The following is a 16,958-nucleotide window of genomic DNA, read 5'->3' as shown; positions in this document are numbered from 1 at the left end:
TCTAATTAATGTTTAATTACTTACAGAAAGCGGAACACTGTCAGATGTGAAAATGAAGATTGGTGTTCTCTGCAAAAATGTTTCACTGTTTAGGGCACCCTTATTGAAAACCTAGGTTCAGATTTGCTCCAATAGAGATCTTCCATATTCTGAATGACTGTACTCATGTCTTCTGGTGATACAGAAGGGCAGAGACAGTCGCAACTAGAATTGTAATCTTTTGTTTCACTTGTTTCTGCCAATAATGAAATGCCATGTTCCTGCTAAAAAGGAACAGAACCCTTAGTTCAATATGATGAAAAAATATTTTTGTTCAATAAGAGAAGATAAACATTTAGTTGGATCAAGGCTTTCCTTTTCCTCTGGCTGTCACTGTTTCTGCAGCCACCCTGTAAGTTGTGGAGTGACCAGCTGTGTCATTCTACACGCAGACCTTACTCATTTCTTTTGCATGTTGACTGATTTGGGCTCAGCCACTGACATCTAACACTATCCAATATTACAGTGAAAACCTGCAAAGGTCGTTGCTTTGAAAGGACCTTTGGAAGCTGCCGTTGTGATAGAGATTGTGTCAAGCTTGGAAACTGCTGCTTAGATTACCAGGAAACATGTATACAACCAGGTAAGGATGGAAAAAAGCTGTGGGGCCGAACTCCCCTATTCTGTGACATGGGACAGCTCTGCGTATGTGAGTACTGTCATGGTCAGGTGGCCCTAACCCCAACTTCTTTCCGATGGGCTATGAGTGCAGGAGATGGGCTGCTGACTAGCAGGGTGGTTCTGATGCCAGTGGTCTCCCTCTCTTTGTGCTCCCTCCGTTGCAACCACGGATGGAGTTGCAGTGGTGACGGCAGTACTGGGGACTCCTGTGGAAACATCAGGGCTCTGGTGCAGCTGTTGTGCACAAACAAAGCTTGTATTTCGCCCAGCTGGACTACATAGGAGCTGACATAGCCAGTAGGCTGGCTTTCCCATAGCTCCTGTGGGGAGAGAGGCTGTGAGGGACTGTGCTGCAGCCCTTGCCCTTGGAAAGAGGAGGAACAACTGCAACTCGAGGTCTCAGCCAGCCTTTTGTTCTCTGTCCTGGGGCGAGAGAACAGTGACCTGCATTGTCCCTAGCATCAGGGACACCTCCCACATTCTCAGGCAAGCCAGGAATAGAAGTGCATTCTGCATATTGTATCTTTCTGTCATCGCCCACGTGAGAAAGGGGAAGGACAGAGCAGCTCTGTGAAAGCTGCCGTCTCTCCCTACCCAGCTACTCAGGCCCTCTGCCCTGTTACTTCCCAGCTTGAGCGTGAAGCAAGGATCACGTGCTGGCCTTTGGGACAAGGCAGGGTGACAAAACAGATTGCACTGGTGGAGAATGATTGTAAACTGACAAGCAGTTCTCCTGATTTGCGAGAAAGCAAAGGTCAGCTAGGCAAAGGTGTGAGAAGGACCACGGAGAAATTTTACAGGTAAAGATGTTAGTACAGGTGGGAACACTAAGGACAGAACTTGACTGTTTTCTCTAATTTAGTTTTGCCTTTATGCTTCATATGCAGCATTCTTTTCGGTTAACTATTTTTCTTCTCACTCCTCTTACATGTATTTGTAAAACTCATCAATGTAGTCTCACCCTGAAATTAAAAATTCCAATGTTGACTTTCAAAACCAAATGATTAAACTGAGCTCAGATCCCTGCTTCAACTGACTGTTATTGAAAGGTCCTCAAAATTGCATAAAGCTTTTTGCTTATAGAATAGCTGCATGGGATTTACACTCCACTTTTGTTTCATTATACCACTCTTCCTCAGTTTAAAGCATTCTTTAAAAACAAACTGGAGAGTCTGTCTTAGCACTAAGAATGGGAATTCATTGCTTGGTGGATTTTCTTTTTTTTAAATTAATTAGCCTTAACATCAGTGGAGAATGAAATTATGACTTCCAAATAGTATCATGTAACTAGAACCATATTAGATTCTTCTGTCTCTCACAGAAGTAAAGATCTACTGACATTTGGTGGAGTTACTGAAGTTCAGTATTCCTGAAAGTGAGATTAACCTCCTGAGAATGCTTTTAGGGATTTCTAATTGCTCATCCTATATGAAGATCACGTACTGACTGTCCTTTGCTCAAACATTTAGATTTGGCTTCTGTGTCTCTGTTAAGATCTTCACTTAAGTATTCACTTAGTTGGTAAATTCATTTATGTTAATCCTCATTGACTGCAAATGATCTACTTGTGTTTACAACTGCTAACAAAATTGTCTTCAAATGATATGATGTATTGGAATATTCCATTCGGAAAAATCAATACAATTCAGGAAAAAAAATCTTTACTAAAACCAACAATGAAGCTGAAGTCAGTAGGTCTTCCTGTGAGCTTATGTATATAGTCTCAAATAGTGGCAGAGGTATGCCTATGCCTAAGAGGTGCTCAGAGAAGCTGGAGTGCTTGATGGTGGCTGGTAAAATCCATTGCGAGTTCAATGTAAGTTACTGCTTCTCAGTGTTTTCTAGGCATTCCAAATTCAGACTCAAGTTTGTTTTTTTTTCTGGGGGAGTTGTTTGGGAGCTTCTTTATAGTATGCATCTACAGGATTAAACCCACATAAATTACCATATTTAAGGAGGTCTGCAAAAAGGATTCTTTCTGTTTACCTCTTCTGATCTGTGATATTTACAACCATATGCTGCAGAATTGTATTCAGACGGCTATGCACTTGGATTATTTAGCCATGGGTGTTTCTATTTTCCAAAGTGCCGAAGCTAGCAATATTATGCACGCATGAGATACCTCAGGACTGTTTTTCAGTGAGTACACATTTGAGACAGAACTTAGCACTCAGTTTAGTAATTCTGCACTTACACTGGTATTAATCATTATGCTGTCCTTCTCTCTTGTCTGTTTTTTAGCCCATATATGGACCTGCAATAAATTCAGGTGTGGCGAGAAGAGGCGACCAGAATATCGTTGTTCCTGTTCAGATGATTGTGTGGAAAATAAAGATTGCTGTGTCAATTATCATGCTGTTTGTAAAGGTAAATATCCTCAACACATTCCTACAGTCTTTGTTTTATACGTGCCCATATTTGTATGAAAGGAGCAAGGACATAATATAATTTTAAAAGCATTCAATAAAATGAAAAAACTTGCATTTATTTATAAGAATGTACTGTCTTAAAAAATAAATTGCACTCATTTGTTTTAAGGAGAGGCAAGCTGGGTTGAAGAAGAGTGTGAGGACATTACTGAACCTCAGTGTCCAAAAGGGTGAGGATATTGTATATTTGCATAGCTCTGCTCTCTGCTTACATTTCATTTTTGAGATTATTTTCCCTACTGTGCCTTACTGGGACCTGCTTGCCTTTCTTATTCACAGTAAAAGCAGCTGCCAGACAGAGAAGGACACCCGTTCGGCCAGCATTTGGTAGCGCTTACTAACAGATCAGGTTGCTTTATCCCAGCAGCACTTGTGTATCCCAGCACTTGCTTGACTTGCAAGATATGCCTATTCCTGAACCCTGCTGTCTCTCACAGATGTGTGTGCTCTGGGCAGCTCTGCCTTGTGCCAGCCTCATTATTGCCCAATGTGTGCTCCAATACCCACTGTCCCAAATGTTTTGGGGCTCACGCAGCAATCTCAGACTCCTAAGACTGCCTCTGTCCCTGGGCACTGCTAAAGACCTTTCCACTTCCTTGCCTGTTCCAGCCACAGAGCTGCAAAATGTGGGCAGATCACTGTCCCAATTTCACCAGCAGTGGGACAGCATTATTTGTAAGCTGTCTGAACTACTTTCTCTAATAGGTGTAAAATGCCATGGGGTCCCTGTATTCTCTGGCTCAGCTCCACATTGGGCCCACTCCTGCAAGTTATGCGTACACTGTGTGAGAAATGACTCATCAAGTTTATGGCATGAACACTTGGGCTCAAATAGTACAACAAATTTCCCAGCCAGGAAAAAAGCCGGCATTTCTTGTAATGTTTTTGCTGTGGGATCTTCAAATTAACTTTAAAGCTAAAGTTGACTGCAAACTATGATCACATGTATAAGTTTATTAATAGAAGTGACTTAAACATTCTTGACTGAAAAGCGTTCCACTAGAAAATAGTTTGTTGAATGAGTTGAATTCAGTTAAGTTCTTGTCTGAAAAGTGTCAAAAAAAAAATCAAAACTTTTCATTTTGATGATTTTGAAATTATGGTATGCTGGGAATATTTTTAGTAAAGTAAAAACATTTCATTTTGTTCTTATGTCATTACTTTTTTGACTTATGTTAAGATATTTAAATCATGCTGTATTTATTCATTGGAGTTATAATATTATCAAACAAAATACCTTTCCTTTCAGAATATTTTTATACCAAACGAGCACTTTTCATTCTGATTCAGTGCAATAACAAATGCTGACACTTCAGAACCTTCTTCAAGACAGAAATTGGAGCTTCTGTCCAGCTTGGAGTCCCAGTCCCTCATAAGCTCCCATGTAGGAGGGTGGTTGGCTACCACTGCCTCTCTCCCTGGGCACTGCTGGTTCTCGAAGCTTCTGTCATTAACTCCTGTTCTGAGGTCGGGGCCATTCAGGACTGTGTGCTGGGAACTGACTCTAGGATGCTGATTTCCCTAATGCAAGACTAGGGAGTGTTACCCCCAAGGGGTGGATAAACAAACAAAAGCCTTGTGCACATCCACAGTCAAAGTTAATGGTGTAAATGCTGTAGGGCAACTCCTGTTGGTTAACTTGTTTTTGGTGTTTTTTTGTTTGTTCTGTTCAGCGCGTGAAAGGGATGCGTAGTTACTCTCTTAAAATTGTTTTAATCCTAGCAAAACCAGAAATGTTGCAATAAAACCCAGTCCAGGAAAGGGTGATGTGTGGTCAAAGTTGAATCAAACAGTGTTGACTGAGGCTCATTTCAGACCATGAGTACGCAAGCCTCTTCCCAAACTAACTCCTCTGTAAACAATCCACTTCTTCGTATGGTGGGGTAGGCAGGTGACTTTAGCTCAGTGTTCATTTTGAGGCCTCAGGATATCAGTTCTGATTATGTGTGTATTAATACAGCATGTTTTGTGGGTTCAAATTGCTGTTTTTATTCTGTTTTGGTTTTAGTTGTGTTTGCTCTTGTGGTGTGGAATAGACAAAAGACAATGCAGTGTTCAATGAGGTGCTTAATCTGAGAAATCCCACTGATTTCAATGAGACTGATCAAATGCTTAAAATTAAGTGCACACCTAAGTCTTTCCAAGACTAGGTTCTATGTTATTTAATAGGATTATAAAGTTAACAGGCTATAAGATTACTAGAGTGATGTAGTCCTTCCCACTGTTCTAGGAATGAAATAATACTCTGAGAATTCAAACCTACTTAGGCAGTTTACCCTAGTGCTTAGCTAGGTGGTTTTCCTGATGTCTTGGTACCTTTTGCTGTACTTTAAGCCTATTACTATTGTTCTGTAATAGTTATTATTAATTAATATTGCTCTTCTGCTGGAAGAGCAGCTGATTCTTTTCATCTCTGCAGATCTCTCCTGTATATTTGAAGATTGCTATTATGCCTCCTGTTGAGGCTTTACGTACATTTAGCAGAAAAGAAAGCTTTACTTCCTATGCATTATGGCTGTATGTAGGCAGTAGTGTGTGTGTGTGTGATAGGAATTTTTCTGTGTAGTATGTTTAGCTTTTCAAGAGGACTTTCTTTTTTTTCCTTTTCTTCCTTCTATTTTTTTTCCTTTAATTGTGGTCTAACTTGCCTGCGGTGAGGCAGGTCAGCTTGGCAGCGTGGTCCGCAGTTCTGGGCTCTCAATCATCCAGACTGGTGAACCTGCTAGACCACAGCAAGCCTGTGTTGCCTGCACCGTGTTTCCATAGAAGCCAGTTTATTGGAGGGGGTAATTACCACTGCATTTCCTTCAGTTTGGAGTCAGGATGTGACTGTGGCGTACATATTTATCCAAGAGCTGTGAAACACCCTTGTCATAGTGTATGGACACAGCCAGCGTGAATCACTGGCAGGGCCAAAACTTGAGCCTCCCAGGCTTGCTTTTGCTCATGGTAGCACATTTTTGAAGTAGCAAGTGTAACCTTGGCCACTGACAGGAAAAAGTCGTCATGGAAATCACTGATATATCTCAGAACTGAGCTCAGGTCAGTTTTTCTGGGGATTTTACTGGAGCTGTTCCAAAGGGAGTGCAGTTTAACGTGATCTGTCATGCTTTGCTTCCCTGAACACAGGGCAGATCACTAACTATGTGACTTTCAGCATGTGTAGAGTATGTGAGAAGTGAAATGGCCCGTCTCCCTCGGTGTGGCAATGGTCTGTTTTGGCAAGTTTAATTTTACATGTGCGAGGGGGTCAGTAGCTGGATTTGCAGACGACCAAAACATGTACTTAACAGTTGGTTTACTTGTAAATGCCAAACCAGAAACAGTTGCGTAAAGTCCCTTTCTAAGGAGTTGTTTTAAATTTGTTTTTTTAAGTTGGACTTGTTGGTAAGTAATATTGAACAGCCTTTGCCTCAAAGTTCATATTTTATTGCAGGAAATTTGCAGTGAAGATTTTTGGACCTTTGCATTGGAGGGAATCAGTTTGTTGTGGGGGGATGGGGTGGAGTGGAGAAGGTATTTGCAAAAGTTGCAGAGATCAGAATCTGTGGTGCAAAAAATACTTGTAATATCAGCAAAGGTAGTACGTGAAGTTTCCATACTCTGTTCTGCCAAAGGACTTTAGTCTTGGTCTGAAGATCATTTATTTCTTGTTCCAAACTAACTGCCACTACTAAGATTTCCGAAAGATGGTATTAAATATACCATATAAATAAAAACCAGGCTACAAACACACATCTTACAAATACGTCTGAATCTTTTATTCTGTCTGGGGTGTAGGATAGGCTATGTGATGGTTCTGACTAATGAAGTCCTTTTGGCTGAACTGTTGTCCGAGTTGTTGAATAGAATTTTCTTAGGATAGACAGGTTTTTGTTGCCTGACTGATCTTCAGTTTAATATAGTCATGTTTGCTTACTGAAATAAGGCTTATAAATGTTTCACTTGTAAATGACTGTTTGGATTTTTTTTGTGGGTTACCTCACTAAAGAAATTGTCCAGGCTTTATAAATAATATTATGTCTTCTGTCCTTACTGTTTTATTTTGGGGAAACTAAAGTGCAACAAAGTTTTTAAAAAAACCCCAACATTTTCATTTTACAGTTTTAAACATAAAAAGGAAAAACGAGGTTGCAATTGACATTTAAAATATGTTCGATTCTTCTTTTATGAGAATCTGTTTTTTCAGTGATTGTTGCTGCACTGCAGTGATTTTTTGCAGTCTTACATGTCCTCATATCTATAGGTCAAACATAGGGTATTTTTTCTTCAAGGAAGAAGTTACTGATGACTATTCCCATCTGTGATGCAATGGTTTAAGTACTTGCAGTTGGAGAGAAATTGTTTGAACAGGGCTGAAGCTGGGAACAAGTCAAGGCTGGAAAACATAGGTCCTGTGGAGACTGGAAGGGAGGATTTATTTTTGATAGTTCCAGTGAAATCAGTTTCTGAATTTATCTGTCAAGTTCCAGGCTGAAATACTCTTTCAGTGTTCCAGTCATGGGGCCACATTTTTCAGTTTGGACATTAATAGTACTTCTGGTACAGAAGGGATAGTGGTTCAGTTCTTTTTGGTTAAATAATCTTTATAAGATGAAAGGAAAAATGTGTGTTATAGTTGCTGATTTAACATATCCTATACACTAGACTTTCTTACAGATTTGTGCACTGTGTATCTAAAAAGATAAATTCCTTTTTTTCAGCAAGATTACAAGTTGTTCCGGAGCAAAGTGAATAAAGGAAAGCCATAGCTTCACATTGCCTTTTCTCTTTCCCTGCTCTTACCTCTGTGTGGGAGGAGGGGGGGTTAGAGGGGCTGAGTGTTGCTCCAGTGGGACTGATTTCAAGATAAGGAGTACCAAACCCACCAGACAGATTATGTGAGCATCTTGGATTGTACTTTATTTTATGGTTTTTTGTGAAATCAGGCCTTGTCATGATTTCCCTGTGCATGCCCTGCTGTAGTCCTCAGCCTATTTGGGCAGGGTTCCTGCGCCAGTCTACAAACAGAGGGACCGGACGGGTGGTCTGCTCACCACTCGCTAGCCTGTGAACCTTTCTGCTTAGGAGGACTTCTTCCTCAGCCTGGTTTATAGTCCCATAATGAACATCCCCACGATTTAGGGGAAGCTTCCTTGAAATAAGTGATAGGAAATTATGTCTCAGAGTCTGTCTTTTAATACTTCAATTTCTGTTTGTTCAGATTTACCAAGTCTCCAGTGTTACTATTTTCATTGGACGGCTTCAGAGCAGAATATTTGCAGACTTGGGGTGGACTTCTACCTGTTATTAGCAAATTACGTGAGTAGTTTCTTTGTCTAAGCAATATCATGATGTCTTACCTTAAAAATCCATGGGGTTTGCTTTTTCTGTAGATGCAGCTATGCTTACTCCTTTTAAATCCTCACTCTTCCATGGAAATTTAATCTGTTGCCCTATATAAGAACTATGCACAGAGAACTTGAGGTGTGGAAGGGCAAAGAGAGGGAGGATGTGCGAAAAGGGCCCTTCAGATTTTCAGTGAAACCTTAAAAATTATCAAGTAGCCTTTCCTATATTTAGGAGGTGGACACTTTTTGCTGTGAGCTTACTTTATTTTTTATTTCTTCAAAATAGAAAAAAACATTTTTTACTCTATATTGCATATTGTCTCATATTTAGGTGGAATGGCTTTGGAAAATGGAAAGCAAGGTAGAAAGCATTTCATTATACTTGAAAAAGAAGATAGAGAAGGAAGAGATTAGGAACAGATTATATAGAAGAGCTGGTAGAAATGTGATGAATCTGAGAAAACCTTTGTTTAACAAACATTTCGAGAAGAAATGAGCCTCATAAGTAAGACACTACAAAACCTACGGGAAAAAATACGGTCTTAACTTTGTAGTGTCTAAGTAACTTTAGTTACTTTTCCTGTCTCTATTTTGGCTGTGGTCTGTAAAGAACCGATGGCATTTCTTGTCTGAAAAATATGCCAATCTTCTTGTCATTCATAAATTACTACCTGGGGTGGCTGGTTTCAGTTTGACTAAAAATAAGTCAGTAAAAATACTTGCTTTTTTATACAGTGGTTGTTACAACTTGATCTGTTCCAGAGAATAACAATTCACAGATGTATTTGAGGTTTTAGCTTTTTCCCTCCCTCCCCCCGCCCATGTTAGAATAAAACGAAGCATTTGAAATAATTCTATAACATGCAGTTACCAAAATTTTCAACTGAAGAAGACTTCTTGGGCATTGAGAGGAGAGGCTGACTATTACAAATGGTTATAGCTCTGGCTGAGATACAAGATAATGGTGCCACAAAGCATCTGTAGGACTTCCAGGTTGTGACATCCAGTTACACCTGTAAAGTTATTGATTCTTTGGTCTGGATAGGCTACAGTGCAACTTCTCTCATTGACTTCTAATAAACTTGTATTTCTGTTTCCACTGAAACCATGGTATATTCTGACCACTAAGAAATACAAATCTCATCAAAGGCACTTCACTTTTCCAGATTCCTGGAGTTTGTGATGGTCAAAACTTACATTTTTAAAGGATTCTGAAAGCATATTATCTAATAATACATGTTTTAGAATAAAATAAGGAACAATCTGGGGAAAAATATTTTTGCTTTATGTCTACAGTTCTACATTACTCTGGAACATTTTTTTGTAATCTGATAGAAGACTTTTATACCACAGGATATCCAGCTTTCTCTTTGTTACAAAACCTTGCTTTCTAGTCTTTTTTTGCCCCTCATAGTAAAATGGTGGGTGAAAAGCTCAGATAAGGCAAGCTTTCATCAGTAAGAGAAAAATAGTTTTATGAATGAATGAAAATTGGTGGGTGTGTATCACATGACACTCTCTGAGGGCCTGTGGCTTCAGATCTCCATGTGCTTCATGTCCCATGTGTCCGTAGGCACTGAAAATGGTGGAAGCAGTCATACTGTAAAGATAAATATAAATATTCATGCGTAAATACTGCTACAATATTTTACTGTGCAGGAAGGGGTAATGAAATCTATCCCTCTGCGGCGGACAAGTAACAATAAGAGATAAATTGGTTGACTATTGCTGAAAAATTGTATTGAATCCTTTTGAAGTTCATAGTGATCCATTTTACAGGACTAGTAAATGTTCAAAAGGAGACACAGTTTATGAATGACAGCATTTACAAAGCAGTGAAGTGTTATTCACATTAAGTAACTTATCGGACTGCCCAGTTATTTATTGAATTAGAACCATGAAAAATCCCTGGATTTTCCTCTTTAAAACACTTGAGGACAAGTGCAGCATTCTATTAGATAAAAATATTTCCATTATCTAGTCTTGTTAATTCAGCCATGCCTACAATGAAATTCTGATATCTCCTTGGAGAAATCTGTTAGAGTAGATGCCTGTAAGACGATATCAGAATTTCACTGCTAGCAAGTTTTATTATACACACGCTCTGCTACCTACTGAAAGGTGGGCAATTCAGCATGGAGCCGATAGTTCCCAGTGAACCCAGGTGTAGACATAATGTGTGTGTCTGGGGTTCAGAGAAGACATTTTCACGTACCTCTATGCTGTGATATCATAATTTTTTAAATAAATCCTCCTTTTGCCTTCAGTTGTCTTTAACTAAGGTGACAAGCCAAAAAGAAGAAAGATAACACTTAAGGAAAGTCCCAGCAAAACCCCCTAGGATTTTGGACAAAACAAGGTTAAAGTGTATTTTTCTTTTACTTTAAAAACAGAACAAAACCACCCCAACCTTCCTCCCCACCACTCCCTCCAAAGAACTATGATTTGGGAAAACAGCCTCAACAACAGATTCAGAAATTGTTGAAATGCATCAAGTGTGTTGCAGTAGCAAAAAGGGTACAAGTGATGATCTGTTACTACAGAATGCAAATGTGGGAGAGGATGTCTATGTGACTTTAAAGGATTTCTTCTTCCAGCTTGGCATCTTTTTATCTCAGTTAGCTCAAATTGATTATTTCAACTGAGAGCTACTCCAAAGCCCCAATCCAATGAGTTCAAAGTGCCTTGACACAACACTTTTTATATTATCAAACCTTTCATTTCTATTTTATTTATGTTATATATAATGACCCAGATGGCCAGTGAAGAAGGCCCAGTTGGTCGTCTTTCTATAGGATCATTACTTTGAGCTCTTTAGTATCAGTTGAAGTGGTTTTATCACATTGTATTTTTGGAGTCATTAATGAAGGCTTTTTTTTTTTTTTTTTAACTTTTTAACCTCCCCCCCACCCCCCGAAAATCAGGGTCCATACATTGCCTGTGGAAATTTAGGCACCTAACTTAAATAAGCTTTGCTTAAGTCCTTTGGCCTGGCTAATATGAATAAATAATAATGCTTTTTGCAAATAATTCCTTTTCCTTTACCCTCTTTTACATGAGTCCTGGCCACCTGTAGTTGTTTTTCCACAGCCTCCCAGTCATGCCAGTTGTCACAAGCCCATTCATCTGAGAATTTGGGAAGTGGACTTATTCCTTTTTTTTGTAAATAATCCGTGATACTACTTGCCATCCTGTCGACTACACCAATTTGTCACGAATGAGTGGTTAAAGAATCACCATCAAAGATATTTGCAAAAGCGATTTAATAAAGTTCGATGGCAAGGTTCACTCTATTACTTATTAAATGAATGGAATATATGTATATATAAAGAGAAAGAAAGAGAAAATTGAGGTAGATGAAAATACAAGGGGGGTAAAGGAGGCCATCCCGTTGAGTTACAAGGTTCAGAATGGACCTCCTTGCTTTCTAAACTCCTTCTCAGCAAGGAGCTTAGGTGCAGCTGGACCCAAACCTAGTCTCAGACTTGGTCAACGGTTTATGTCTGAGGATTATATATGTTTTCACAGTTAAGAGAGAATCACAAGAATTTAACAGTAATTAATCATTGGTTAATTTAGGATTTACAAAGTGATTAAATAAGGTTTACTACAATATTTGTATCGATACACCCCCACCCCTCCATAGGCCTAATAAAGGTACCTGGTAAAAATCTCCCTCGAGTTCAGTGAAATACAATATGCATACATAAAGGTACCTGGTAAAAATTCCCCTCAAGTTCAGTGGAATACTCACTTCAAACGATTGTCTCAACGGGCGAAGGTCGAGTCTCAAGGAGATCAGCCCAGGTCCTGTTGCCAGGCCTCTGTATGCAAACTTAAGAGTTTGCAGCTCTGAGAGGTGTCCCGCTCAGAGGGAGATGCTGGTGCAGCCAGCAGCGGTCCGGAAGACCTCAAAGGGTCTCCCGTGGTACCGCTGTTTATAGGGTTGTGAGGTGATTGACTTTAGGCATCAGTGAATTTCCATTCTGGCCACAATTGTGGTCGGTAATTGCTGAGTTCTCATCAATCTCAGCAAGACAGGTACAATCCTCCCATACCGATCTGCCTGAGTTACGATCCACAGTGATGCGTTCCCACGCTGTCCGGGGGCGGCTGATTATGCTAGGTGTAGTCAAGGCGTTCTTGTTCCCCACTCAGCCATGCAAGAGTGCCTGGCATGGCCAAGGGGCGCTTAACTGCCAGACTCATTGCTCAAAGGCCAAGCCTTGACAGGAGTCCCTGTGATGGTAAAGCGGTCCAGAGGAGGGGCAGGGGGCTGCACCACCACAACTTCTCATGTTGACAAATACTGTCCACTGGTCTTCTTAGAAACCTGTGGTTTTTATGTCAAGACAAAGAAAACTTTGGAATTCATCCTAGAATAAGAGCTTATTTTTAGTTTAAGAAACACAAAGGAGGAAGAAAAATAAGTAGTGATTTGACAGGTGATCGAGAGAGCCAAAGCACCGCTGTGCCAGTGGCCACTTCATCTCTGGGAGCACCCAGGGTGAAGTAGCTAGTTGGTCTCAAACTGCAGACTTCAGTTACTGTGCACCGGGGCTACTTTGGAGGGTGCGATTTCTTTGACTATTCATTCTTATCTATGCATGCTTTTCATAAGGACTGTAGGTTTTTCTCATGTGACCATTGAAGTCAGTCATTAGGAATCTATAAAATTTGTATTAATAGCCATTTAGTCAGATTGTAAATGAATGTGGGAAGAATAAAGTTAACTCCAGAATTTTAAAGAATGAAAACTTCTTGGAAATCTCTTTTCTTCGGGTTTTGTGTTGCTTGGGTGCGGTTTTTTTGTTTGGTTGGTTTTTTGTTTTTTTTTAATAGGTATATATCTTCATGAGGCAAACTTGCAAGAGTTTCTATTTCTGTAATTTTGCTGATTTTCTTTTTTCCCTCTAGAGAAATGTGGAACATACACTTCCAGTTTGAGACCAGTGTATCCTTCAAAAACCTTTCCAAATCATTACTCCATTGTCACAGTAAGAATTCCTGTATCTTATGTGTTTCCACTACTCAAGAGACTGTTCATTATCAAGTTGTCTCCGTAGGAATAGTACATTTTTTTAATGGACTATTAACATAATAGGATTTCTGTTCAGAATATGAAAAAGTTTATATTATACTCTTTATCTAATTTACATTAACAGTCATTGTATAACACTACAGCTAAATCCTCAGATTTAATCAGATTAAGTAAGCCAATCCTTCCAAGACTAGCTGCAAGAATTCCCATGTAGGTGGAAGGTCACGTTGCTTTACAACTTCTCATTTGTGTAAATATTTCCACTAAATTGTGGCACTCTCTCGTGGAGTGAGAGCAGCCTGACTCTTTTTTTAAACTGCCAGCCTTGTTCCACTTCTTTAAGGTATTTTGGCATGACGCAAAGGAGAGTATGAAATGAAAGATTTGAACATCACATAGATGTTGACTCTGTAATGGACTGTACCCAAACCTGGATAGGAATGTCACAAAGCTGATCTTGTAAATTCATTACCTCCTGCATATAAGAGGAAAAAGAAAAATGGAGGTTTTCAACACCGAATGCAGGGTTGGAATCCAGCAGATCCTTCTTAGTTATCCTTTAAGGTAAAGAAGAGCTAGTCTGCTTGAAGGCAGAGCACAAAGTCTGATAAAACTACCAAACAGCAGGTGCCTCTGTTCTTTCACTGCTTGTGGAATGGTTATTCCCAGCTAGAGCTTTCACCTGCTGATGTTAATTCTCCTTTGAAATCCCTGGGTTTTGGTCCTGTGACAGAGGTTCAACACAGGTAATTGCTTTGTCATTGGTACTAAAGATACAACAAATACATGAATTGAGGTGGTGTCTTTCAGTTTGATCCCAGCGCAAGTTGCTTGCCTATTTTTATTTTAATCTCACTAAGAACTAATTAAGAAGTGGAAGGTATGGCTTGGTAGCAATGGTAGGTGATGCTGTTAAATTTGGGTCTTGAGGTACTGATGGAGTAGAAGTCACATATAGATTATTCACTGGACATATTTGTCTAACGGACATCTGTTTGTGTACCTGGAAAGTTCTTTTTCTTTATAACATTGTGACAAGGTATACTCTCAATTACAGGGGCTGTATCCTGAATCTCATGGTATAATTGATAACAAGATGTATGACCCCAAAAGAAATGCATCCTTCACCCTTAAAAGTGAGGAGAAGTTTAATCCACAGTGGTACCAAGGACAGCCTGTAAGTATTAATACACTGCCGAGAATGTACATCAGCCTGTTGTTTTGTTACTTAAAACCACTTGGATGCATAGTGATGTTGAAAGAGTACAGAGGGTACTTCTAAGTCAGCCAAGAAGCATTACTCAGCGTGATTAGGAATTGCCATACTAGAGCTGCAAAATGACAAATGAAACAAAGTGTAACAGATTTTGTTGAACTTAAATGGAATTTTCTCTAAGGAGAAAAGTAGCTTGAAATAACTGATAGAGATACCAGATTTTGTTCTGTTTTTAAGATGAATTGGGCTTGCAGTTAACTTCTCTGAGGAAATTGACAGACCAATTAGTTTTAGTAATAAGCAGTAGTAAAGGTTTACACTCTGCCCAAATTACTACTAAGTCTAAAGATGCGGTTTTAAAAGAAAACTGCTCAGTTCAATCAGTTATGGCTAATCTGCTGAGACTGCCATCAAAATGAAGTGGCGTGGGAAAGTTTGGGTGCATGCTACCCTGAAAAATAGCAAGGGAACAGATGCAACTATTTCATAATGTGGGGAGGACTGATTTTTTTTTTTTTTTCCTTTGAAGAAAGAACACACACGTGTAGACTTTGTGGGCCACTGAGAAGAAAGTGGTGTGCGAGTCAGTCAGGAACAGACGCAGAAGGCAGACAGAAATCTGCAAATCATGAGATCAGTAAAATCGGAAGAGTTGACCAAAGTCTTGCTCCCATATTTCAGAGTATGTGGGGCATAGGTCCTTGGAACATTCCCACCCCTTCTTGCTTCACTGTTCTTGAGACATTTCCCTTTCCTGGTGTTCAGCCATGGTTCTACCATTGCATTACTGCTCCATCCATGGGAGCTAATGGTTCCTATTTCTCTCCTAGCTGCCCCTGGTGTAGCAGCAGAAGGGATGTGAGTGTTTGCCATAAGGAATCAGGCTGCAAGGTATATCTGGAGTGCAGATAGCAATGACATGCAAGATTGACTGTCTGGAGCGCTCCACTTATGTTTTTAGTTTTTGATCTTGCTGAAAGGTGCAGAGCTGTTGGGGGTGGTAGTGGATCTGGCAGTTACTCAGCTAATTCAGTGACCTGCACTAATGATAGCGATCGTTTGTCTCCTGCAGATTTGGCTAACAGCTATGTACCAAGGTCTAAAAGCGGGTACATTCTTTTGGCCTGGGTCAGATGTAGCAGTTAATGGAACCTTTCCAAACCTGTATGAAAAATACAATAGGTATGTAAACTCCTATGTCTTGGATGAATATTTTACTTTAACTGTTGCAATGGGACAGATGCCAGAGAAAGCATAGTTTTTTTTCTGCTTTTCTAAACAGTTGTACACAACATGAAAAAAAGAATCCAATAAACTTTGTTTCAGTATAATGTAGATTCTTTGTCTAATCATTTTGTCATTCTGCAGCAAATGTTTTACAGGAAAGATGTGCAGAAATCAGCTTTAAGTGCAGCCAGCTTTGAAGCTTTAGTGCTTTTCTGTTTCTATTTATAAAAATCTTTTGTGGGTGTGTTTAGAGTCATTCAATCCAAACCTCTCATACAGTGAATGGATCAGGTCTTGATGTAATACTGTCCATGAAAACTAATGTTTTATGGTTGACTGTGGTAAATTGTTTCAATGTAAAATTATTTTCATGGCAAATTTTGAAAATATTTCACATTAAGGCAGTCATATTTTAGTCAGTGATTGCTCTTCACTGCAATTAAACATTTTCTGCCTAATTAAAATTCTACCTAAATCTGTTCATCACCACTTTATTAAATAATTTCAAATCTCGCCTAAGAAATCAGGCTTTTCATTTCTGTCTTCTTAGGATCATTTTCTCTTCCTGCACCCTTCGTATAGCATGGAAATTCTGATTCTTGGCTTACTACCGACATGTTTTTCTCTAGGAACTTGTATGTCGTTACTTGAACTTGTGTTAAGTAGCTGAATTGCTAACTTTGTGGGTGTCTCATGTTGTTACAGGTCAACATGCTTATTGTTGGTCTACTTCAGTAATTGATACAGAGCATCTACTTTGTGACGTAGTATGAGAACTTGTATTCAAACTGTTTAATTAAAAAAAAGAAACCACCCCCAAACCAAAACTTTTTCAAAACATAATGCAGGAATGAAAACCTGCACATGATTTTGCACCTTGAAGCCAATTATTCTCTTTGTATAACAAACGCGCAATACGGGGAGCTTTATTCTAATCATATTGCAATCAATGGGAACAATATTCAAGGGAGCTTTGGATCAGGCCATTAACTCCTGTAGAGTCAGAGGCAATTAGCATAGATAAACTTGCATCCTGCTAAATAGCCATTAATGGC

At 39.4% G+C, this 16,958-nt stretch overlaps 1 protein-coding gene across 6 annotated transcripts in view; it reads left to right on the top strand.

Annotated features, from left to right (window-relative positions):
• Positions 1-16,958, top strand: part of LOC309587957 (ectonucleotide pyrophosphatase/phosphodiesterase family member 1-like) — a 60,235-nt gene that overhangs the window by 17,719 nt on the left and 25,558 nt on the right. For 3 of the 6 annotated variants that reach the window (XM_082306603.1, XM_082306604.1, XM_082306601.1), the window contains 7 exons: positions 506-622; positions 2,902-3,027; positions 3,199-3,259; positions 8,293-8,390; positions 13,337-13,416; positions 14,518-14,637; positions 15,749-15,858. In XM_082306603.1, the coding sequence (XP_082162729.1) occupies positions 506-622; positions 2,902-3,027; positions 3,199-3,259; positions 8,293-8,390; positions 13,337-13,416; positions 14,518-14,637; positions 15,749-15,858 (712 nt within the window). The remainder of the gene's footprint in view (positions 1-505; positions 623-2,901; positions 3,028-3,198; positions 3,260-8,292; positions 8,391-13,336; positions 13,417-14,517; positions 14,638-15,748; positions 15,859-16,958) is intronic. The other 3 variants (XM_082306605.1, XM_082306606.1, XM_082306602.1) reach the window with 2 other exon arrangements.

This window comes from Platalea leucorodia (genome assembly GCF_965183815.1).
Source record: "Platalea leucorodia genome assembly, chromosome: 3".
Taxonomy (NCBI): Eukaryota; Metazoa; Chordata; class Aves; order Pelecaniformes; family Threskiornithidae; genus Platalea; species Platalea leucorodia.
Note: the sequence above shows the minus strand (reverse complement) of the source record. Positions and strands in the feature narration are given on the sequence as shown.